The 23,483-nt window shown below is 46.8% G+C and overlaps 1 protein-coding gene across 2 annotated transcripts in view; it reads left to right on the top strand.

Annotated features, from left to right (window-relative positions):
• The window catches only part of arap3 (ArfGAP with RhoGAP domain, ankyrin repeat and PH domain 3), a 37,695-nt gene extending 18,756 nt beyond the window's left edge, over positions 1 to 18,939 (top strand). The window contains exons 6-36 of one of the 2 annotated variants that reach the window (XM_087847423.1): positions 85 to 149; positions 297 to 536; positions 626 to 748; positions 895 to 964; positions 1,287 to 1,407; positions 2,036 to 2,220; positions 2,296 to 2,402; positions 2,696 to 2,895; positions 3,655 to 3,740; positions 4,054 to 4,236; positions 4,529 to 4,664; positions 5,019 to 5,123; positions 5,814 to 5,967; positions 6,047 to 6,149; positions 6,329 to 6,527; positions 6,611 to 6,674; positions 6,754 to 6,917; positions 12,610 to 12,822; positions 13,002 to 13,107; positions 13,247 to 13,394; positions 14,512 to 14,580; positions 14,904 to 14,978; positions 15,063 to 15,180; positions 15,257 to 15,385; positions 15,466 to 15,602; positions 15,872 to 15,954; positions 16,562 to 16,597; positions 16,721 to 16,784; positions 16,861 to 16,998; positions 17,099 to 17,137; positions 17,232 to 18,939. In XM_087847423.1, coding sequence (XP_087703549.1) covers positions 85 to 149; positions 297 to 536; positions 626 to 748; positions 895 to 964; positions 1,287 to 1,407; positions 2,036 to 2,220; positions 2,296 to 2,402; positions 2,696 to 2,895; positions 3,655 to 3,740; positions 4,054 to 4,236; positions 4,529 to 4,664; positions 5,019 to 5,123; positions 5,814 to 5,967; positions 6,047 to 6,149; positions 6,329 to 6,527; positions 6,611 to 6,674; positions 6,754 to 6,917; positions 12,610 to 12,822; positions 13,002 to 13,107; positions 13,247 to 13,394; positions 14,512 to 14,580; positions 14,904 to 14,978; positions 15,063 to 15,180; positions 15,257 to 15,385; positions 15,466 to 15,602; positions 15,872 to 15,954; positions 16,562 to 16,597; positions 16,721 to 16,784; positions 16,861 to 16,998; positions 17,099 to 17,137; positions 17,232 to 17,714 — 4,143 coding nt within the window. In that variant the 3' untranslated portion in view covers positions 17,715 to 18,939. The remainder of the gene's footprint in view (positions 1 to 84; positions 150 to 296; positions 537 to 625; positions 749 to 894; positions 965 to 1,286; positions 1,408 to 2,035; positions 2,221 to 2,295; positions 2,403 to 2,695; positions 2,896 to 3,654; positions 3,741 to 4,053; positions 4,237 to 4,528; positions 4,665 to 5,018; positions 5,124 to 5,813; positions 5,968 to 6,046; positions 6,150 to 6,328; positions 6,528 to 6,610; positions 6,675 to 6,753; positions 6,918 to 12,609; positions 12,823 to 13,001; positions 13,108 to 13,246; positions 13,395 to 14,511; positions 14,581 to 14,903; positions 14,979 to 15,062; positions 15,181 to 15,256; positions 15,386 to 15,465; positions 15,603 to 15,871; positions 15,955 to 16,561; positions 16,598 to 16,720; positions 16,785 to 16,860; positions 16,999 to 17,098; positions 17,138 to 17,231) is intronic. The other variant, XM_087847429.1, reaches the window with a different exon arrangement.
• The last annotated feature ends 4,544 nt before the right edge of the window (positions 18,940 to 23,483 follow it).

The following is a 23,483-nucleotide window of genomic DNA, read 5'->3' as shown; positions in this document are numbered from 1 at the left end:
CCACTCCTCCCCCTCACTGACAGAGACGCTCTTCTGACTTTCACAGGTCTGATAAAATGTGCTGCTTTGATCATTTATGTGCAGAGCGAGAGAAGCAGACATGAAGGAAGGGAGGCGAGGAAAGAGGAGAAGCACGCAGAGGATCATGGGTAAGACGGCTACTCATCCTCATGAAACGAGACGTAAACGTGGCGTTGGAACGATTCAAAATGCAGAAACATTTGCACGAATTACTGATGATGTCATGCCCACGCTGTCTGCTTCACGTGCGTTGATAAAGTTTTTTGTGTTTTCAGGGGTCACAGGTTCTCGTGGACGAAGCGTTTTTCGCAGCCGTTTCACTCCGGGGACTCGCCAGGTTACAGCACTGTGGGAGAAGCTCCACCCTCCCTCCGCTGTCTCTCGCTGCCCCACCACGCCCTCCCCTGCGAGGCCGACGAGGACCTTACCATCTCCCCCTATGCCAGCTACACCTCCCTGACCGAGAGAGCCCCGCCCATCATTAGCGGCTGGCTGGACAAGCTGTCTCCGCAGGGGTGCGTTTGTTTCACACAGCTGATGGGGCCTGGATGTTGGGAGGAGACTCTAAGTCTGACCCTGTTCTCTCTGTCTTTGTGGTTGGCAGGGGTCGGAGGTCATCTCTGCCCGTTCTGCTGTGTGTCCTTCTGTCTGCTCCTCCCTGTGTCTCCTTCCTCCTGAGGACATGCCTCTGCCTCGTCACTGTCCTTTCCTCCTCTTCCTACACTCGGTGTGTTTCCTTCCTTTCTCCTCTGCTTCCTTCCTTCCTTCCCTTACTGAAGGTCACTCAGTGTGGTGGAATTGGATGAAACCTAAATGTGTCTCCTCTTTTGTGTAAGTGATAATGTGATCCTGGTGTGTGTTTGTGTTTTTCAGGAACTATGTTTTCCAGAAACGCTTCGTGAAGTTTGACGGCAAAAACTTGATGTACTTCGGCAGTGAGAAGGTACTCAGATCTTTATGATGTTGCCGCCGTCCTCGTGGGACGAGCTTAGAATTTCTCATCCTGCAGGTCAGAGGCGTGGGTCACTCTGCGCCCTGCGTTCAGCCTGTCAGGCTTCGTGTTCCTAACGTAACAGTCACCCCGACAGGTTCAGTAGGGTGGGCCCTTGTTAGCATCCTCTCATTAAGCTGCTGAACATTTCAGAGCTTTATTGATCCCAGCAGCGGAAAGACAAAAAAAAAGGAAACACTGCTATCACCGGAGCTTGTCGCCCTGCTGACCGCACAGTTTGGACTCATCTCCTCTCACCTGTTCTCTGTTTCAGGATGCCTACCCAAAAGGAGTCATCCCATTGGCTGCCATCCAGATGGCCCGTCCAGCCAAAGACAATAAATTTGAAATTGTGACGAGTCACCGGATCTTTGTGTTCAGGACGGATAATGAAGGTAAACACACAACGTCAGATTCTCTGATTTTTCTCTTCTTGTTGTAAATGTTTTCCCAATAAAAACACAAAATGCAACAAAATTCAAGGTTGATGATAATGATGGTGTTGATGAGGATGGTGGTGATGATGATGGGGTGATGATGATGGTGGTGGCGATGACGATGATGGTGGTGATGATATGTGATGACATGGTTGTGATGTGATGATGACGATGATTAAAGCGCCTTAAGGCGACTGTTTTGACTGTTTTGTATGATAGTGATGATGATGATGACGATGATGATCATCATCATCCTCATCATCATCACAACCATCATCATCATCACGACCATCATCGTCATGGTCGTGATGACGATGATGGTCGTGATGATGATGAGGATGATGATGAGGATGATGGTTGTGATGATGATGATTGTGGTGATGATAATGATGATGATAGTGATGATGATGATGGTTGTGATGATGATGATTGTGGTGATGATGATGATGATGATGGTTGTGATGATGATGATGATGATGGTTGTGATGACGATAGTCGTGATGGTGATGATGGTGGTATTGACCATAATGATGATGATGATGCTGTTGATGATGGCAAAGCAGTTGATGTGTTTCCTGTGCGTCAGTACTGCGGCGGCGCTGGGTGTCCACGCTGCAGGAACACGTCAGAGATCAGCTGGTATTTGGACGCCGGCGTTTTGGTCCTGGAGCTCACTGCCAGAAACATGGGGGCCTGGAACTCAAAGGAACCAAATCCAAAGTGTACGCTGCCATCAAAACGGACCAGATCTGGCTCTACAAGAGCGAGCAGGTGAGGGCGCCACCAGTTGACTTCCTGTGACTTTCTCAGGGTCCTGTGACTGTTTCACTTCCCATGTTTCTCCAGTGTTTCCGTAACGGCATCGGCATCACGGTGATCGAAGCTCGCGGAGCAACGATCCGAGATGGAAAACACAAGAGCTTCGACCTCATCACGCCGTATAAAACTTTCAGGTGGGTGAGTTGAAGCTCAGCTCAGCTGCTGCTTGATTTTGTCAGTACTGTCTGCAGTTACCAGCCTCGCTGACGCTGCATTAATCAAACTCAGAAAGAAAGACTCAGGTTTGAGTCTCTGAGGTTTCCTGCTCTGCAGATCAAACTGAGTCCTGCACTCAGCAGCGGGTCGCTGAATGAGAAAAATCTCTTATTGTCCCACACAGTTGGAGTTCTGAGTCATTCTGTTTTAATGAGAACGCTGAGACAAACAATGTAGATGTCGTTAAATGACCTTTGCTCCGCCTCCTCAGCTTCACCGCAGACTCAGACCGGGACAAACGGGACTGGATGGAGGCACTGCAGGAAGCGATCGCAGAGACTCTGTCAGATTACGAGGTGGCCGAGAAAATCTGGTCCAACCGCTCTAACAGGATGTGCGCCGACTGCAAGGCCCTGAACCCCGACTGGGCCTCCATCAACCTGTGTGTGGTCATCTGCAAGAACTGCGCAGGTACGACCTGCTCTCGAGGCTCGACATCTTCACTGATACCAGAGTCCTCTTTCTCTGCTGTCAGTCTAGCTTTGATCTAATGACGGCGGCGGTCAGCTGTCAGCTAACATGAGCTAGCATGACAGAAAGACATTTACAACCTGCAGCAAAAGCCTACATTTCATCTCATCCACCCATCCAGCTTTTATTTACAGTCTGTGTCATCACAGAGAGAGAATCAGTTCACACTGACTCACATTATCTGGGACATCTGGTTAGACAGGCCAGATGTTATCTCTTACTTGTCACAACAGGTAACAGTGGCCCAGTAACATTCCCAACAAGCAGCAACTAACAAAGCAGAAATGTAACCAACAACAACTGTAAGAACCTAACAACACGCGCACACACACGCACACACACACAGGTTCGTCACAGATCACCAGGGAAGCTGCTCTGAAGTCAGGAGGTCAGCATGGAGACCTGCAGCAGAAAGAAAAACACCACATGTTGAAGGTGAGGTTGTTTCTGTGGCTCACTGAAAATATCAGGCCAATAAACACACCTGCACAGGTAAACAGGCTCCTGTTTACCTGTGCAGACACGAATCACTGCAGGTGAAACTGCCACTTAGGAGACAAGTCTGTTAAGACTGTAAGATCGTCACCGGGTGATACATTGGTATTGTGCTAGTGTTTGGAGAAGTCAGTGATGAAACACACCAGTGTGTGTGTGTGTGTGTGTGTGTGTGTGTGTGTGTGTGTGTGTGTGTGTATGTAGGCCAGCACAGAGGGCTGGGCACGATGGTCTCCAAGGTTCAGAGTCTGAAACTGGACACGAGCGTGTGGAGCAACGAGATCGTTCAGGTGAGAGCGGCTTCAGGTGGCCTCTCAATCTGAGGGTGGTGTCAGTGCAGCTCTCTGCTGTTACAGGCTTTCAGCTGTAGGGGGGGTTAGTGGCAGGTGTAGTCTAACATCCACCTGTTTTTATGAAGTATTCACCTGTAAAGGTGGAAAAGCTTATTAAAGGACACTGAAGCTACTGAGAATGTGACAGAGAAGCTCTAAAGTACCAGCTCGGAGCAGCCGGTTCAGGACCAGCATTCACAGACGCCTGAAAGCAGAGCCGTGCTGTTGTGTTTGTTTGTTTGCTTATACTGTGTGTATGTTTGTGGGCCAGCTCTTCATCATGCTGGGGAACGACCGGGCCAACGACTTCTGGGCGGCCCGTCTGTCCGTCTCTGAGGAGTTGGACTGCGATGCGTCGGCCGAGCAGAGGAGAGAGTTCATCGCCCAGAAGTACCGCGAGGGTCGATACCGCCTTGCCCACCCGGCGTTCAGCAGCCAGGAGGAGCTGCTCAAGGTTACCCTGATCAGCTGACATGCTGATCCAAACATTTAAAGCCTTAATAAACAATCACGAAACAGAATCACAGCAGCACAGCCATGAGTCTGTCTCAGACACGCACACACTGAGTTACTGTCAGTCTATAGTACATCTGTGACATCATCAGAAGATGGCTCCTGCGTTTGTGTGTCCGGGTCCGCAGGGCCTGAGGTTTCCATGGCAGCAAACAGCAATAACAACGATGATGATGATGATAGTGTGCAGAGATGGTTCTGGTGTTGACGATGATGCTTCGTGTCTCCAACAGGTTCTGTGTTCAGCCGTGTCTGAGCAGATTCTCCTGAAAACGGTGACTCAGATTTTCTCAGAGGCGGAGTCAGCTCACCTCGCCAGTGACTCCAACGGCCGCCACCCCCACCTAGCGGATCACTCCAGCACATCAGGTTGGACTCTACTGTGCTCTGCTGTACTCTAATGCACTCTGCAGTGTTGAGCTGCGAGGAAGCAGGGCGTTGTATTTGATCCGATTAAATTCAACGTGTGAAGTCAGTGACTGAGCTCGGTGCGGAGCAGCATTGGCGCTGAAGGTCAGCCGCTCCTATATCAGCGCTGTCCTGCAGGGAGGCTTTCTCCCTGTCACGCTCGGCTTCACTGAGCAGTTTTCCGAGTGTTGGCTCAGCAGAAGAACACCTGCGTCAGTGTCAGTTTGCTCCAGTTGCAGCAGTGCAATATTTCTCTTTCGTTGATGTGATTGGCTGACAGTGTTTATCTGATAATGTTGTGCTTTTATCGGTCAGATCCCAGCGTCTACGATGAAATCATGCACCCGGTTCTTCACTCTGGGTACCTCTACAAGTCGAGCTCTGCCAACAGAGGAACGATGTCCAGAAAAAACAGAGAAGGTAGGAGGAGGCGGGGTCAGAGGGTTTAAGGTTTAAACAGTCCTCAGATCAGAACAAAGAGGCGGTAAACGCCTCCAACATCTGCCAAAATTCACCCAAACCAAAAACTGTCATAGACGTTTTCAGGTCTTCAGCAGGTTTCTGCTTCAGTGTTCAGGCTCAGAGCACAGGGCGGGATGTTAGCTGTGTTAGCTCACAAAGGCTGCTGGCTTGGTAGCACAGACCAGGACGTTGTAGCACGAGCTTGAAATGTGGTGTTTTTTAACGTCATCTCTTTTCAAACATCTCGTTTCCCACGACATAAGGATTATCTGATTTCTAAACAGTGCTGACAAAGTAAAAGTTGCTCCTTAGACGTTTATTCAGATTGTGTTTTGTTTCGTCCCAACGGCTGAAGCACAGCTTCCAAACTCCATCAGATTCTCTGAGCCGTGTGCGCACTGGCAGCAAACACAAAGGAATTCTGGGAATTCTTGTGGAATTTGAGGCTACGCTGATACAATAACAATCAGAGCAGACTACAGCCACTCTGTAGCATCATGACGTAGCTGTCGACGTATGCAGAATCATTTATGGCACTGACAGTTTGCTTCACCGCCCGCCTGTGAGCAACACTAATGTTGCAGATGAAGATGAGGGAGATGAACATTCAGAGTTGAGTCTCGTGTAAAATTCTGTTCTCATCATCAGACTTCCAGAAGTTCTGGTGCTCGGTGGATCAGTCTCTGGTCTTCTATGAGTCGGATCGATCAGCTGATCCCAGCCTGCAGATCAGCGCTAAAGACATCGTGTGTTTGGGCATCAGTCGACCCGACTCCTCCAGCAACAACGGATTCATTGATAGGTTTTTATTCGCCAAGCTCCATGGTTAAACGGAAAGCTCAGATGGTCAGCCTGGTCAAACTCAAACTTTTCTCCCTCAGGTTTCGTTACACCTTCGAGTTGTATCTGACGTCGGAGAAACTCTTTCTGTTTGGCTTGGAAGCGGCCGACGAGCTGCACCTCTGGACCAAAGCCATCGGAAAGGTCTGCGCCGCATTTCGTCTGCGTCCTCCTCACAGAGCAGCTGAACACGTTTGTTCTGCTGTTCATGTTACAAACAATCAAATAAATAATGTTACAAAATTGTTCTAACACAAAATATTTTCCCTAAAAACTTCCTTGAATAACAAACTGATCCCTGTTTGTGCTGCGACCGTCACCAGGCTGCCACGCCGCTCAGCTGTCACTGCCTGCTGACCCGAGAGTTTGAGCGGGTCGGGCTTTTACGGTACCGGGCGATGCTGGATCCTCAGCAGTGGAAGGAGGCTTACTTTGTCCTGCAGAAGTCCAACCTGTTCATCTGTCCCCGCAATGACGGCGCCGCCGAGGACATCATCAACCTCAACCGCCTGCAGGAGCTGAGTACGTGTGCTGGTCCCGGTCCAGGTCCTGGTGAATAGTTCTGATGGAGTCTGGTTGTTATTGACGGAGCTCTCTGTGTTCAGGTATCACCTCCGAGATGGAGAACCAGGAGAAGAAAGACATCCTGGTCCTGGTGGAAAAAGGAAGGTGAGTGTTTGTCTGGTCCAGGCTTCAGTTTGTTGTCTGCTTCACATTTTGACACACGTGCGTTCGGTGTTCCCGTCAGAACGCTCCACCTGCAGGGCGTTGGTCGCGCAGACTTCTCTCTGTGGTACTCCGACATTCAGCGAGCAGCCGGCGGTAAAGGAAACGCTCTGAGAGACCAGCAGATGAGCAGGAACGACATCCCCATCATTGTGGACAGCTGCATCGCCTTCATCACACAGTACGGTGAGGAAGACTGATTAATGAAAGACCAAGACAGACTTTTAATTCATTTGAAAGCCTGATGCTTAACATTGTCCACCCCAGCTGTGAAACTCAGAAACCAGTCTTACTTGTTATCATCTATCGTCCACCTGGGCCTTACACAGAGTTTCTGTCTGATTTCTCAGACTTTATATCTAATTTAGTTCTGAGCTCAGATAAAATAATTATTGTGGGTGATTTTAACATCCATGTTGATGCTAAAAATGACAGCCTCAACATGGCATTTAATCTGTTATTAGACTCAGTTGGTTTCTCTCAAAATGTAAAAGAACCCACCCACCACTTTAATCACACTCTAGATCTTGTTTTAACATATGGCATAGAAACTGAACATTTAACAGTGTTTCCTGAAAACCCTCTCCTGTCTGATCATTTCTTGATAACATTTACATTTACAATAATTGATTACGCAGCAGTGGAGAGTGGACTTTATCAAAGTAGATGTCTTTCTGAAAGCGCTGTAACTAAGTTTAAGAATATAATCCAGCCACTGTTATCATCGTCAATGCCCTGTACCAACACAGAGCAGAGCAGCTATCTGAACGCTACCCCAACAGAGGTCGATTATCTTGTTAATAATTTCACCTCCTCACTACGTACGACTCTGGATACTGTAGCTCCAGTGAAAACTAAGGTCTCTAATCAGAAGTACCTGACCCCGTGGTATAATTCTCAAACACGTACCCTAAAGCAGATGACTCGTAATCTGGAGAGGAAATGGCGTGTCACAAATTTAGAGGATCATCATTTAGCCTGGAGAAATAGTTTGTTGCTTTATAAGAAAGCCCTCCGCAAAGCCAGAACAGCTTACTACTCATCACTGATTGAAGAAAATAAGAACAACCCCAGGTTTCTCTTCAGCACTGTAGCCAGGCTGACAAAAAGTCAGAGCTCTTTTGAGCCAACCATCCCTTTAACGTTAACTAGTGATGACTTCATGAACTTCTTCACAAATAAAATTTTTATCATTAGAGAAAAAATTACCAATAATCATCCCACAAATGTAATATTATCTACAGCTACTCTTAGTACCATTGATGTTAAGTTAGACTCTTTTTCTCCAATCGATCTTTCTGAGTTAACTTCAATAATTACTTCCTCCAAACCATCAACGTGTCTTTTAGACCCCATTCCTACAAAACTGCTCAAAGAAGTCCTGCCATTGATTAATTCTTCGATCTTATATATGATCAACCTATCTCTAATAATCGGCTATGTACCACAGGCCTTCAAGGTGGCTGCAGTTAAACCTTTACTCAAAAAGCATCTCTAGACCCAGCAGTCTTAACTAATTATAGGCCAATCTCCAACCTTCCTTTCATATCAAAAATCCTTGAAAGAGTAGTTGTCAAACAGCTAACAGATCATCTGCAGAGGAATGGTTTATTTGAAGAGTTTCAGTCAGGTTTCAGAGCTCATCACAGCACAGAAACAGCTTTAGTGAAGGTTACAAATGATCTTCTTATGGCCTCTGACAGTGGACTCATCTCTGTGCTTGTCCTTCTTGACCTTAGTGCAGCATTCGATACTGTTGACCATAATATCCTCTTAGAGCGATTAGAACATGCTGTAGGTATTACAGGTATTGCACTGCAGTGGTTTGTATCATATCTATCTAATAGACTCCAATTTGTGCATGTAAATGGAGAGTCCTCTTCACACACTGAGGTTAATTATGGAGTTCCACAGGGTTCAGTGCTAGGACCAATTCTGTTTACATTATACATGCTTCCCCTAGGCAGCATCATTAGAAGACATAGCATACATTTTCACTGCTATGCAGATGACACCCAGCTCTATCTGTCCATGAAGCCAGATAACACACACCAATTAGTTAAACTGCAGGAATGTCTTAAAGACATAAAGACCTGGATGGCCACTAACTTTCTGCTTCTTAACTCAGATAAAACTGAGGTCATTGTACTCGGCGCTGAAAAGCTTAGAAATATGGTATCTAACCAGATTCTTACTCTGGATGGCATTACCTTGGCCTCCAGTAACACTGTGAGGAACCTTGGAGTCATTTTTGACCAGGATGTGTCCTTCAACGCACATATTAAACAAATATGTAAGACTGCGTTCTTCCATTTGCGCAACATCTCTAAAATTAGAAATATCCTGTCTCAGAGTGACGCTGAAAAACTAGTTCATGCATTTATTACTTCCAGGCTGGACTACTGCAATTCATTATTATCAGGATGTCCAAAAAACTCACTGAAAAGCCTTCAGTTAATCCAAAATGCTGCAGCAAGAGTACTGACAGGGACTAGAAAGAGAGAGCATATTTCTCCTGTTTTGGCTTCCCTTCATTGGCTTCCTGTTAAATCCAGAATTGAATTCAAAATCCTGCTCCTCACATACAAGGTCTTAAATAATCAGGCCCCATCTTATCTTAATGACCTTGTAGTACCATATCACCCTATTAGAGCACTTCGCTCCCGCTCTGCAGGCCTACTTGTTGTTCCTAGAGTATTTAAAAGTAGAATGGGAGGCAGAGCCTTCAGTTTTCAGGCCCCTCTTCTGTGGAACCAGCTTCCAGTTTGGATTCGGGAGACAGACACTATCTCTACTTTTAAGATTAGGCTTAAAACTTTACTTTTTGCTAAAGCATATAGTTAGGGCTGGACCAGGTGACCCTGAATCCTCCCTTAGTTATGCTGCAATAGATGTAGGCTGCCGGGGGATTCCCATGATGTATTGAGTTTTTCCTTTCCAGTCACCTTTCTCGCTCACTATGTATTAACAGACCTCTCTGTATTGAATCATATCTGTTATTAATCTCTGTCTCTCTTCCACAGCATGTCTTTTATCCTGTCTTCCTTCTCTCACCCCAACCGGTCGCAGCAGATGGCCGCCCCTCCCTGAGCCTGGTTCTGCCGGAGGTTTCTTCCTGTTAAAAGGGAGTTTTTCCTTCCCACTGTCGCCAAAGTGCTTGCTCATAGGGGGTCATATGATTGTTGGGTTTTTCTCTGTATCTATGAAGCGCCTTGAGGTGACTTTTGTTGTGATTTGGCGCTATATAAATAAAATTGAATTGAATTGAATTGAATTGAAAAGACTGACAGACAGACTTTCCTTGTTGGTAAGGGTTGGGGTTAGGAGACTGTAGCTACGCCACTGTGGGCTCTGCTGCTGATGGAGGATCGTCTGATTAAACTGAACTGAAGAGGTGGAGGAAGCTTCAGGTCTCAATGGTGAAAGGACAGTGAGATGAACAGAGCCTCTAACCCTCCTCAGGTCATTTTAAATAAATGAATAAATAAATAAATAAATAAACTTTTTGGAAAAATGCACTTCTGAAGTACTTTTATGGCACCGTGCTCACTCACTCGTGAGCTGCTGCAACATGAATCAAATGGCTGAATTGCCACCTCAGCATGCAGACAGCTTCTACAGAGTCTTGCTAATGATCTGCTAGTTGTATTCAGGTGTGTTGCAGCAGGGACACATGGAAAGGTTTCAGGACAGCGGCCCTCGAGGACTGGAGTTTGAGTTAGACAATACAGTCCACATACTTCCATTTGACCCTGGGGCCTAACCATGTAAACACTGGATTTCAAAGGATGTGAAGACCTTTTATTCGCTCACACATGAGAAAATGATCATTTAAAGACTGATTATCATTTTAATAATTCAGACTATTTTAGATATCTCCAATTAAGGACCTACTTCCAGCAGAACATTGTCACCAGAACTGATCTATATGATCCAATACTGATCCTTCTTCTGAAGGCGAGTGGAAACAGGTAAGGCTGCGAGGGTTTTGATACGGGCTGTGATAAAGAAAATGAAGGAAACATTTCAATATTAAATGAAGAATCGTTGGACGAATATTTGTCCTTGTGGAAATGTACAAATTCCAGTATATGTCCAGCTGGAAATGTCTGATCTGTTTTTTCATCTGGACACAGGTACACTGTTGGAGGTTAGGTGGGCCGTTGGCACATGTTTTGAGGCTTCCCTATGATTAATAGTGATGGGTCGGTCGCAAACGAAATGGCTCTTAGAGCCGGATCTTTGACGTGAACGACGCGAGCCGGCTCCTTATCGCGAGCCCTGGGGGTTTTTTTTCTTTCTCTCAACCTCTCTCTCGCACTTTTTTCCGCTTCACTCAGCATGCGAGCCTTGTGCTTTACGCTGGGAAGAGGGGGGAGGGACGGTAGTTACACTCAGTAGCACAGGAACAGAGCAGGAGGGAGAGACAGAGAGAGACAACAACGTCACATTAGAAAGGTATAGTAATCATCCACTATTTTCAGTTGCAGATGATAAAGGATTCAGAAAGTTTATTTATGCAGGCCCATACGACAGAGAATATGCATGTTCTTTTTGTTTTCATATTATAATTTATATTTAATTGTGTTGTAGTTTGCAGTGTTTTGTGTTGTTCACTTTAAATTTGTAAAAGGAAAAAGCTGAAAATTTAAATAGTTAAAAGTTGAAATGTGAATAGTTGATTTTTGTATTATAGGATTTATTTATTACATTTTATTTGGTGTGAATAAATAAAAGTATATTTACGGTGGCCCCTACAGACAAAGCACATACAAACTTCAAATCACGTACGAACCCTGAAGCACGTACAAACTCCAAAACACGTACAAACTCCAAAACACGTAAAAACTCAGAAGCACATAAAAACTCAAAACACGTACAAAAGACAACAGAAGTGCTCCAGGATGCTAGGGGCAGTGTTGAACTTTTGTTACCTAGTGGCTACACAAGCCAGCAAGTACCAATGGCCGGATTTGGTGTGTGGTAGTAACAGGTAAATGAACTTTTTTTTTTTTTTTTTTTGACTATATATGAATGCTTGTGTATAAATACACAAACAATACACATATGCTTTCATGCTTTCAATTGTGTAATTTAAGTGATCTAGGTAGCTCTGTTTTGGAAGTTCAGAGCTACCTAGATCATTTATGCTAGAAATGCTAGAAATGTGTTTTGGAGTTTGTACATGTTTTGTCTCTAGGGGCCACCGCATATATTTATATATAAACATATATAAATAAAACCACTTTTTTTAACATTAGTAATTCCTTTTGTGCATAATTTTATATTATTGTTAATAATAAATTAATTAAAGCAACAAAACAACCTGAAGAGCCGGTTCGGAGCTGAAAGAGCCGGCTCTTTTTAGTGAGCCGAACCGAAAGAGCCGGTTCTCTAAAAAGAGCCGGAAATCCCATCACTAGTGATTAAACCCTTTTGGCTTGAGTAAAACTTTAGTCAGTATATTTAAGGTAAATAACATACCTTTATAATTTTCTACCATACTCGCCTGCTGGGAAAGGTGCTTCTAGCAGGTGATTAACCCAAGCAAACCTGCGCTCCCCGATGAGCTGCTTGAGTTTAGGAGGAGGAGGAGCAGTGTGTTAGATGCATTGTGAAGCCTGAACCTCACTGCACGGTTCTTCTGCCGTTGTCATCAGGACGACTTCCTGCCGGGTTGAACTTGGCGTGTTTTTCCCTGCAGGATGTTTTAGAGCCAGAAGAAAAACCCTGCAGACCAGCTTATGTGTGATTTTATTGTTTCTGCTGATAAATGATGTGCTCAGATGTGATGAAAGAGGCACGCAGCTCTGTTCCCCTGGTTTCTCATGTCAGGATAACAGAGCTGTGTGACTGAAGCCGTTCTGGGTCTGTGCAGGTCTGGGTCACGAGGGCATCTACAGGAAGAACGGAGCCAAATCCAGGATCAAACTGCTGATGGAGGAGTTCCGCAGAGACGCTCGAAACGTCAAGCTGCGGATCGGGGACCACTTCATCGAGGACGTGACCGACGTACTGAAGAGGTTCTTCAGAGAGATTGATGACCCTATCTTCATGGTCGACCTCCACCCGCTGTGGCAGGAAGCTGCCAGTGAGTCCACCTTTCTTCTGACCGGTGCTTCTGCTGTCAGGGTTCAGGTCCAGACCACAGCCCGAACATCATCTGGTTTTACTTAGATTTCAGGGACGGTCGGCGGTACACCTTCAGCTGATTGTAATTTGTCTAAATGAGTAATTGGTGTCTGTAACGAGTTTGTTCTTCGTGCTCAGAAATCCCTCAGAGGCGTGCGAGGCTGGACCGTTACAAAGACATCATCCGCACTCTACCCCGAGTCAACCGGACCACCCTGGCTGCTCTCATCAGTCACCTGTACAGGTGAGCTCCCTAAGAAGCTGCACCGGTTACACCTGGTGGGGGTGGGGCTTAGGAACTTGCCTTTTTGTAGAAAACAGCAGGTGAGTGTAGGACACTGAGCCAAACGATGAGTCTAAAGAGGTTACCTGCGGTTCTTCAGGGTCCAGAAGTGCGCAGATCTGAACCAGATGTGCACCAAGAACCTATCGCTGCTCTTCGCTCCAAGTCTGTTCCAGACGGATGGGAAAGGTGAGCATGAGGTGAAGATCGTGGAGGACCTGATAGACAACTACCTGTACGTCTTTGAAGTGAGTAAGCCGTAGGGGCACGCCAACACGTTCTCCTGAGTGTGACGTTCTCCCGTGTGTGACGTTCTCCTCTCTGTGTCATGTTCCCCTGTGTGTGACGTCCTGAGTGTGACGTTCTCCTGTGTGTGACGTTGTCCTGAGTGCCGTTCTCCTGTGTGTGACGTTCTCCTGAGTGTCATTCTCCTGAGTGTGACGTTCTCCTGTGTGTGACGTTCTCCTGTGTGTGTCGTTCTCCTGTGTGTGTCGTTCTCCTGTGTGTGACGTTGTCCTGAGTGTGACGTTCTCCTGAGTGTTGTTCTCCTGTGTGTGACGTTCTCTTGTGTGTGACGTTCTCCTGAGTGTCATTCTCCTGAGTGTGACGTTCTCCTGTGTGTGTCATTCTCCTGTGTGTGACGTTCTCCTGTGTGTGTCGTTCTCCTGTGTGTGTCGTTCTCCTGTGTGTGACGTTGTCCTGAGTGTGACGTTCTCCTGAGTGTTGTTCTCCTGTGTGTGACGTTCTCCCGAGTGACGTTCTCCTGTGTGTGTCGTTCTCCTGTGTGTGACGTTCTCCTGTGTGTGTCGTTCTCCTGTGTGTGTCGTTCTCCTGTGTGTGACGTTGTCCTGAGTGTGACGTTCTCCTGAGTGTTGTTCTCCTGTGTGTGACGTTCTCCCGAGTGACGTTCCCCTGTGTGTCGTTCTCCTGTGTGTGACGTTCTCCCGAGTGACGTTCCCCTGTGTGTCGTTCTCCTGTGTGTGACGTTCTCCCGAGTGACGTTCTCCTGTGTGTAACGTTCTCCTGTGTGTGTCGTTCTCCTGTGTGTGACGTTCTCCTCTCTATGTCATGTTCCCCTGTGTGTCGTTCTCCTGTGTGGGACATTCTCCTCTCTGTGTCATGTTCTCCTGTGTGTGTCGTTCTCCTATGTGTGACGTTCTCCTGTGTGTGACGTTCTCCTCTCTGTGTCATGTTCTCCTGTGTGTGTCGTTCTCCTGTGTGTGACGTTCTCCTCTCTGTGTCATGTTCCCCTGTGTGTGACGTTGTCCCGTGTGTGACGTTCCCCTGTGTGTGATGTTGTCCCGTGTGTGTTGTTCTCCTGTGTTTGACGTTCTCCCGTGTGTGACGTTCTGTTTCGTGTTTCAGATCGATGAGGAGCATCAGACCCAGATTGAGCTGGAAATCAGCCTCATCACCACCTGGAAGGACACTCAGGTACACAAACTCACTCTTGCACAGACACACAGGTGAACCGTAGAACGTAGAACATGTGTTAAGTGTTTCATTCAGCGTCCTGATCTCTGGGACCAATGTGATCATCCGTCTCTATCCCAGCATCCTCCTCTGTTGCCCCACCCTCTGCATGTCCTCCTTCACTACACCCATGAACCTTCTCTGAGGCCTTCCTCCTCTCCTCCTGCCTGGCAGCTCCATCTTCATCATCCTTTGTGCGATGCGTTCCCTCAGCCGGTCCTCGGCAGTTCCTTTTAAAGTTTAGCTGATTTTGCCATTTTGCCTGATTGGTTAATTCTGTACAGCTCTCTCAGGCCGGTGATCTGATCATTGAAATCTATCTGGAGATGAAGATACCTGACTGCTGCATAACTCTCAAAGTAAGGCTGGGCATCCTTAATCAGAACTTTTATTGATAGCGATAATGACGATTACTAAAGCTGTGTGACCTCTGACCCCTGCAGGTGTCTCCCACCATGTGTGCTGAGGAGCTGACCAATCAGGTTCTGTACATGAGGAACGTCCCAGCTGGGGACAAAGACGTCTGGATGACGTTCGAGGCCATCGAGGATGGTCAGCTGGGTGAGCAAACACTCCTGTCTCTCTCAGGAGGTCAGAGGTCACCTGTCTCACATGTTGGTTGTTGTCATGTTTCTAGAGCGTCCGTTACACCCCAAAGAGAAGGTCCTGGAGCAGGCTCTGCAGTGGTGTAAGATGGCTGACCCGAGCTCCGCCTACCTGGTGGTGAAGAGGGTCCCTAAAGGAGAAGGCATCACTCTCCTCACCTGTAGGTGGACACAGCTGTGCGATAATAAGCCTCTGATGTTGCATTAATGGCTAACGTGTCCACCTGTGTCTGCCTGTCAGCTTATAAGAGCGAGATCATGAAGGTGGGTCTGCTGAGGTGTCGCGAGGAGCCTCCGAAACTCCTTCAGGGAACCAGGTTCCAGGAGAGAACGTTCCAGATTCGACACCACAAACTGCTGCTGCTCAAAGACAAGAAGGTAGTCAGGAACAGTAGACAGCAGTAAAACAACAAAAAAACAGTTAAAAAAGAATAGAATAGAATAGATATCATTGTACATGGACAACAAAACTGTAGGCGCTCCACACCAACTGTGGCCGAATAATTAACAAACAGGAGGAATATGTACAAAATACTGGAGAACAAGAAGACGAGTAACACCTGGGAAAACCAAAATAAGAACAGAAAACCAGCAAATCTCAGTAAAAGAACAGTAAAAAACAAAAGTCTCACCATCTGTGTCTGCAGAGCATCAAACCTGAGAAGGAGTGGGCTCTGAAGTCCTTAAAGATCTACATCGGCATCCGCAAGAAGCTGAAGGCTCCAACCAGGTAACACACACATAAGTCTGGTTTGCTATCCTCGTGGGGACCTCCCATTGACATAATGCTTTCCCTAGCTGCTTACCCTAACCATCAAAAATGAATGACTAACACTGACCCTACACCTAAACCGAACTCAAATGTAGCTTCACACATAAACCACATTTTGAGTGTGAAAAATGGCTTCAACCCGGGCTGTTGGTCCCCACCAGTATAGTAAGAACCCGTACACACACACACTCACACACAGACACACACCCACACACACACAGACACACACACACACACCCACACACACACACTCACACCCATACACACACACACACACATACTCACACACACATGCACACACACGCACACACACACACACATGCACACACACTCACATGCACACACACACTCACACATGCACACATGCGCACACACACACTCACACATGCACACACACGCACACACACATTCACACATGCACACACACACACACATGCACACACATATCCACACACACACACATGCACACACACACACTCACACATGCACACACACACACACACTCCTGCGGTCTGAACTGAGCAGTGAGCGTCAGAGGCTGATGGCTTGTGTGTTTCCTGTGCAGGTGGGGCTTCACAGTGATGTCAGACAAACACCAGCTGTAAGTATCAAGGCTCACCTGTCCTCCTCAGCGTCACATTCACCTGCAGCAGCTGATGTTTGAGTGGTTTGAGGGTTTGAGTTTTGCATGAAGTCAAAAGTATTTGCCCCTCCCCTCCACCAGGTACCTGTGCTGCAGCAGCGAGGCCGAGCTGTGGGATTGGATCACGAGCCTTCTCAGAGCTCAGGTACGTTTACCTGCACACTGGTCTGGGATCAGCCGTCGCTCCTGTGCTGGCCATCATGGATGTGCTTCTGTTGCAGAACGATGACCCGGGTCCTCCAGTGCTGCGCCGCCACTCCTCCTCTGACATCTCCAAGCAGAAGTTTGGAACGATGCCGCTCGTCCCCATCAGAGGAGACGAGAGCAACAGCAGCATGCTGTCGGCCAATCAGACGCTGGTTAGAGTCCAACTCTCTCAGCTGTTTCTCAGACATGCTCAGTAAACTGTCACAGGTCAAATGCAAAACTCGTCATCTGTACTTTGTCTTCCCCCTGCAGAGGAAACTACACGACCGGAGAACTCTCTCCATGTACTTTGTAAGTACTCTGTACTTCCTCTCGTCTCACTCGTGAGCCTGTAGTAAACGCTGGGGGGGCGGGGTTTAACCTTGGGTCTCGTGTGTGTCTCCAGCCCATGAAGGTCCAGCAGGACTCGTTCGAGGAACGCTCGGAGTCTCCTGACCTGCCTGAGCCGCTCTACGAGGAGGTCGGCGACTTCGGCCTGCAGGTCCTGAAGTCTCTGGAGACCAGCTTCCTGTCCAGCAGCATCGCAGAGACCCAGGAAGTGCCAGACCACCCCCCACTCAGGTTGGTTCCCGTGGAGTCCAGAGATTTGGATCACATGATCATCCCGGAAGTAGTCCGGATGGCGAGAGGCTCCGTGGAGACTCTGGAGCAGAGCAGCAGCAGTAGCGGAGGAGCCGGCGGAGGCGATGGAGATGCAGGCTCTCCAGATTCAGATGCCGCCAGCCAGCCTGCAGTGAGAAGCAGGCAGACGCTGATGGGAGTCTGCACGCCATCGCAGGAACTGCTCCTGCAAGAGCTGTCCACCGCCTTCATCAAGAATACCACGGAGGAGGAGCGGGAGGAAGAGGAGAGGCCCTACGATGTCTGAGGACAAAACGGTGGGGTCACATGATCTCCCTCCATTCACAGCACGCCAGCAGTCGACCCAAGGTGGCCATTCAGGTTACAGAGATAACGATCACATGACCTCATACAGGACCCGTCAGGCAGACTTTACTGTAAAAGCTGCAGCTGAGGAGGGCCATGTGATGCGGCCGCCTGTAGGTGATTGGAGCTCAGTTCGGGGCTGTGCTAACATCAGCGGCTCTCTGACTTTTTCAGCCTGTGTGAAGCGTCCTCTGCAACCAGGAGAGGGCGCTGTATCAGTTTGTACTTAACAGACTGAGAGCTGAGTCGTTCTCTTTATGTAACAGGAAGTTTGATCACACGTGTTTAATTGTGAATGACTCACAAACGGTGAAAAATGTTTTTATGATATTTTAATGTTTCCAACAAGTCTAATCTGATATCTCACATCAGTAACCTTCTCTAAACTGTCAGTTCAAATACTCGATGAAGCTCACACAGGTAAAGGAGGAAGGTGTCACGGGACTCAGTAACAGGTAACCTGCAGCGCTGTTCCTGCGTATGTGTTTAAATAAAGTTAGAAGAGAATAAGTGACAGAGAGCCGGCTTCAGTGACGACTCTGGGATTACACATCAGATTACACAAACGATGACATCATAGAAACGCAGCGCTGTGAAGATTAAATTGAAGTAAACGAGCTGCAACATGTGGAACAAATCAAACTGTGAACACAGTTGGTCACATCTAAACGCAGGCGCCTCATTGGTCAGTTCTACACGTCTGTGTGTAAAGTGACCAATGAGGCGCCTGCCTCAGTCTTAAATTGGCTGTCTGGAAGTCATGCGTTGGTTTGGCGCCTCCTGCTGGGACAGTGTAACGTGTTCTTCCTGTCGCTCTGTCAGCGCTAATGCTGCATTTCCTGTGAGGACTTCATAATAAAAGTCATGTGATGATCCAGCTGGAGTTCATAGTACTGCAGTACTTCCATCAGTTATCACTTTGTATTAGTTTGGAAGCTGTATGAACATTTTTATAGACGTGTTATTCATATAAAAACACTTGTAAACATATCTGCAGTAACACACACGTGTGTATTTATGGGAGTGTTTCCCAGTAGCCACAGTGTTCCAGTAAAGCTGCTGGTGAGGACAGACTGGCCTCACTGGTTTGTGTTGCTGAAACCTCCGTGTGCTCATGTTCCTGTACAGATTTGGGATGTGTTATTAAACTGCTGGTTTGCTGCAAACTGATTGGTTCAGAGCTGTCATGCCTTATCCAATATTTCCTCTTATTATGAAAAGCTTCCTCTTGATGCTTTGGCAGGATGTGATGCAGAGAGCGAGCAGCAGGTATTCAAACATTCTGCAGGGAAGTCTTCTTACAGAGAAACTGCTTCCTCCGAGGGAAGGGTCCTCGTGTCAGAGTGTGGACAGCCTCTCAAAGAAGCTGAATTAATCAGATCTGAGCGCAAACTCGAACACAAAGATCACATCCAACTTTATTTATTCAGACTTTCCTAGCAGAGACACAAATTTCCCAAAGGAACGTCATAACTGTTAGCGATCCATCCAGAAGCTCACAGGGAACCCACAGCATCAGTTTGTCAGCTAAAATACCAGCTGACTGATCACAGGGAGGGGTCAGTGATGGTCGGTTTTCACACGGACCTCTGTTTCACAGTCAACAGGTTTGCCACCTGCTGGATTTTAGAAGGAACACGCTTCCATGTTGGCTTCACTCTTAAGATCAGGAAGCTACGTCCAATTTTTAGACTTTATCACTTCTAAACTGACAAGTTATTAAACATGAAGCAAAGACCATGACCCCACCCGCTGGCTTTTAAAGAGCTGTAGTTATCTCAGTGTCCATCGTCTCTCCTGGTCCGTCACTCTGTGGAGAAACACAAGCTCCAGCAGCTGAGGAGGGTGTGCATGTTTCCGGAATCAGTAACAGCTCACAGGTAAAGAGGATGTATGCAGGTAAACCGGAGAGTCCGTCGAGCTGAGGTTTCGTGAGGATAATGTCGATACGTGCATGCATTTGTGCGAGCTGCAGATGGAGACATTGTTTGCTGAGGTCTTCAGTCTTGTGAAACCGCCTGACACTCTGGCAGACAGACACAGACACCCTTAACCTGAAACACTGGCACAGGTTAACGTGGAGTCGAAGTCTGAATAGAACAGAATACAATTCAACTTTATTGTCATTGCACATGTCCAAGTACAAGGCAACCAAATGCAGTTTGCATCCATCCAGAAAGTGCTTCAGCAATAATACAGATATATTACAGAATATGGATCTATGTTACAGTGTACAGGGTATGAAGGTATGTTATGAATATGCTATAACTACAAGCTACGCACAGGCTATGAACAGTCTGTTTACACACCATGAAGGAGGCGGAGCCATGAGTGAGACTTTGAACTCATGCACTGTTCCTTTAACCGCCAATAAAACCTTTACTGGAAAGGCGAGCAGGAGCATTCTTGCCAACCTTGAGACCTCAGAATTAGGGAGACATTCAAAAGGGCTGTTGGGGGGTGGCACATATATATATATATATATATATATATATATATATATATATTTATATATATATATATAAACTTGAATTTTACAGTGTTTATTTATCGGATAAAAATGTCACCGTTATTATTGGCTGGCCGGAAACAGCGGGGGTGTCCAAATTCAGAAGCTGCATCCTCCTGAGGACCTGGCCTTCGCGGTCTAAGTGGACCGGGTCCTCCGAAAGCTGTGTAGGCCGGAAGTGAGCGACGGTCTAGCCTTCAGAATTACGTCACGAGCTCTCTCGGTGGAGTCAAACTCAGCCGTCTGCTCCTTGCTATCGAAAATATAACCGGACGCTGGCGTAAATTTTTGGCCGTCTCACACTTCTGTTTAATCAGTTTTCTGTTTGACGTTTATTCAGCTGTGTGAAAACACCCGGAGGAACCCTCCCGAGGGATTAATAAAGTTAAATTTAATTTAATCTAATCTAATAACTTTGATCTCTGCCAAACCGATTTACTCACGAACAAATAGAACACTGAAAAAAGCCAAACAATAACATTTTTAAGTTATCAAAGTGACTTATATATCATGTTTAACCTGATAGCCAAAGACCGCGGGGGTTTGAAAACGATGTGCCGGGAGTTTGCTGTTCTTGTCGGTTCAGATATTTGAAGTTTACACAGCTACATTCTTGCCTGAAAATATGTTAAAAGTTTATTTTGCGACCCAGAAAGAGCAATAAGAGTAATATTAAAACTAAGTAGGTGCTGCCATTGTTGGAAACCGCAATTGGCTGGGCCGCGCTATGAATTCTGCGATATGGTTTTTCAATTTTGTTGTCCGGGTGGAAAATCGGGAGAATGGAGGTTTTCGGGAGGGGCACTGAAATTCGGGATTCTCCCAGAAAAATTGGGAGGGTTGGCATGTATGAGCAGGAGCCCTTCATCAAAACACCTGATCAACAAACTCTGACGTCCTTTTCTACATGGAGGCCATCTGCAACAAACAGAGGTGACTGTGAAGGGGGGCGTGGGGTGTACCAGACCATGTTTATTTCACAGCTTTCATAACATTTTCCAGATTGAAAGTGAAATAATATAAAATATTGTAGTAATTAAATTGCATTAACATTTCAAAATGAAAAAATACAAGCTTTTTTTCCACAAGCCAATAAAAATGTAGACGGACCGTAAAATTGTTGCTTTTGGCTCTCGGATGAGGCAGACGCATTTTTTCTCCTCTCCTCTCCCTTATCTTCCCTGCTTAGTTCTTATGTCCTTGTCTAGTCTTGTGTTTTTTGTATTACTTTCCCTGGAACACTCTCTCACAGTCTGTTTCTAATACCTAAAGAGAATTATGGATTTGATCAACTGGTCTCTGAATGCTATTGACACCATTTTCTCAACGAGAAGTCTGGGCTCGGGAGAGCCAGAGTGCCCTGCAGGGACTTTCCCTGCCGGATACACGATGGACGGGTGGCAGAAATGGAGGGTCGTGTGCCTGGCGGGACTGTCGATCGAGGATGCTGAAGATATCCACCTATTCGAAACCATGATAACAGGGTTCTTGCTGATCGGAGCTGGCTTGGCCCTGGCTTATCGAAGAATTAAGAAAGCAGAACCGGCTGTTCAAACCCCCACAAGGCTGCCCGCTGGGATTGAAACGATGGGACAAGGCGCGACTTCTCAGAAAGGGCTCACTGAAGGCAGCATGGTTAAGACCTTGGAGACGCTTACAGTTGCAGTGAATACTCAGAATAACACCTCTGAATGTATATTGGGTTACATCAAGGAAAGGCCTGCTCAGAATAACACCTTTGAGCGAAAGTTTGATTACATCGTGGAACAGCTGACTGCGGTCGTGAGTTCTCAGAATCGGCTCTCTGAGCAAAATAATGACAAGACCACGGAACGCAAGTTTGATACCATCATGGGGATGAGCTGAACAAAAACTCCCTGATAACGACTGTGTTTAGACTGTTCCTTCCCATTCCATGCAAGGCCACCTGGGTTGGCTGGAAGACTGTTTACTTAGCCTGGCAGGGCAAAGGACACTGTCTCAGCTGAACTATGGACATGCACACACATACATATACACTGATAAGCAGTCACTGACGCATCACCCTCCCTACCCCGGATCCAACGCCACCTCCAACGCTTACCTCCCCTCTGATGTGGACATCGGGTCAGCTGGAGGCGCAGTCGAAGATTGCAGCGGTCCCAGATCAGATGTACACACTGGAACTCTTTCCCGTGTTGCTTGTCTGTGTTTATTGTGTTATGTGTGTTGATATCTGTGCATTCCTGTATTATTCTTTTGTGTTACACATTTCGATGTTTTTTTTCCTCGCTACCTAGCCTGACCTGTCTCCCCACTGTGATGTTTGTGTATTGTATGTACGGTCGGCAAGGTCTGTCATCTCGGTTGTGGGCAAAAGACCTGCAACTGACAAATAAAGGCTATCTCATCTCAAACTCGGAGCCACTGACCTGAGGGTTATCAGGTTGGACACTGAATTATTATTCATTATCCACAGCAGGGGAGTCAAAAATAAAGCCCGGGGGCCAGAATCAGCCCCTCCACAGAGAAAAAACAACCATGTTTCACTTTGTCTTAAACCAGCCCGACATCCTGATGGTGTTGGACAGATGTAGACCACCCTCCATCAGACCGTACACATCAGCCTTTAAGAACCATGTGTTCATACACCACTGCTGTAATTAAGCAGTTAAAGTAATACCAATAATTAAACTATGGCCACCCCTCCCTCAGCCTACTTCTGCAGGAGGTTTCTTCCTGTGAAGAACAAGTTCTTCCTTCCCACTGCTGCCACTTGCTGCTCATAGGAATGATGGGTTTTTCTATTTTATCCTGTTGGTTCATTCTCCTTCAGTGTTCTTCAAAGCTCCTCCCTTTGGAACAGCAAGCGAGGAACAGGGAGCTCTGCAGGTGTCATTGTTAGAAACAGGTGAGTGTGTTTATCCAGTGAGCGGGTCAGATCATCATAAATACTGATAAATGACAGAAAGAGTCACATGATGTGTTTGATTTCCCTATAAAGCAGCGGTCCCCAACCCCCGGGCAGCGGACCGGTACCGGTCCGTGAGTTGTTTGGTACCGGGCCGCGAGAGTTGAGGCTCAGTTGTGAAATGTATGGTTTTCAGGGTTTTTATTGGTTTTCAGCGTTATTTTGTTATTGTTTTTATTGTTTTTATTGTTGATATTGTCAATTTTCCTGGGTCTTGTCACGTGTGTTATGAATAAATCTTCTTTTTTTCG

Source organism: Neolamprologus brichardi, chromosome 2 (assembly GCF_056152115.1).
Source record: "Neolamprologus brichardi isolate AB-2024 chromosome 2, ASM5615211v1, whole genome shotgun sequence".
Lineage (NCBI taxonomy): Eukaryota > Metazoa > Chordata > Actinopteri > Cichliformes > Cichlidae > Neolamprologus > Neolamprologus brichardi.
The sequence above is the reverse complement of the archived record's forward strand: the minus strand, read 5'-3'. Positions and strand labels throughout refer to the sequence as shown.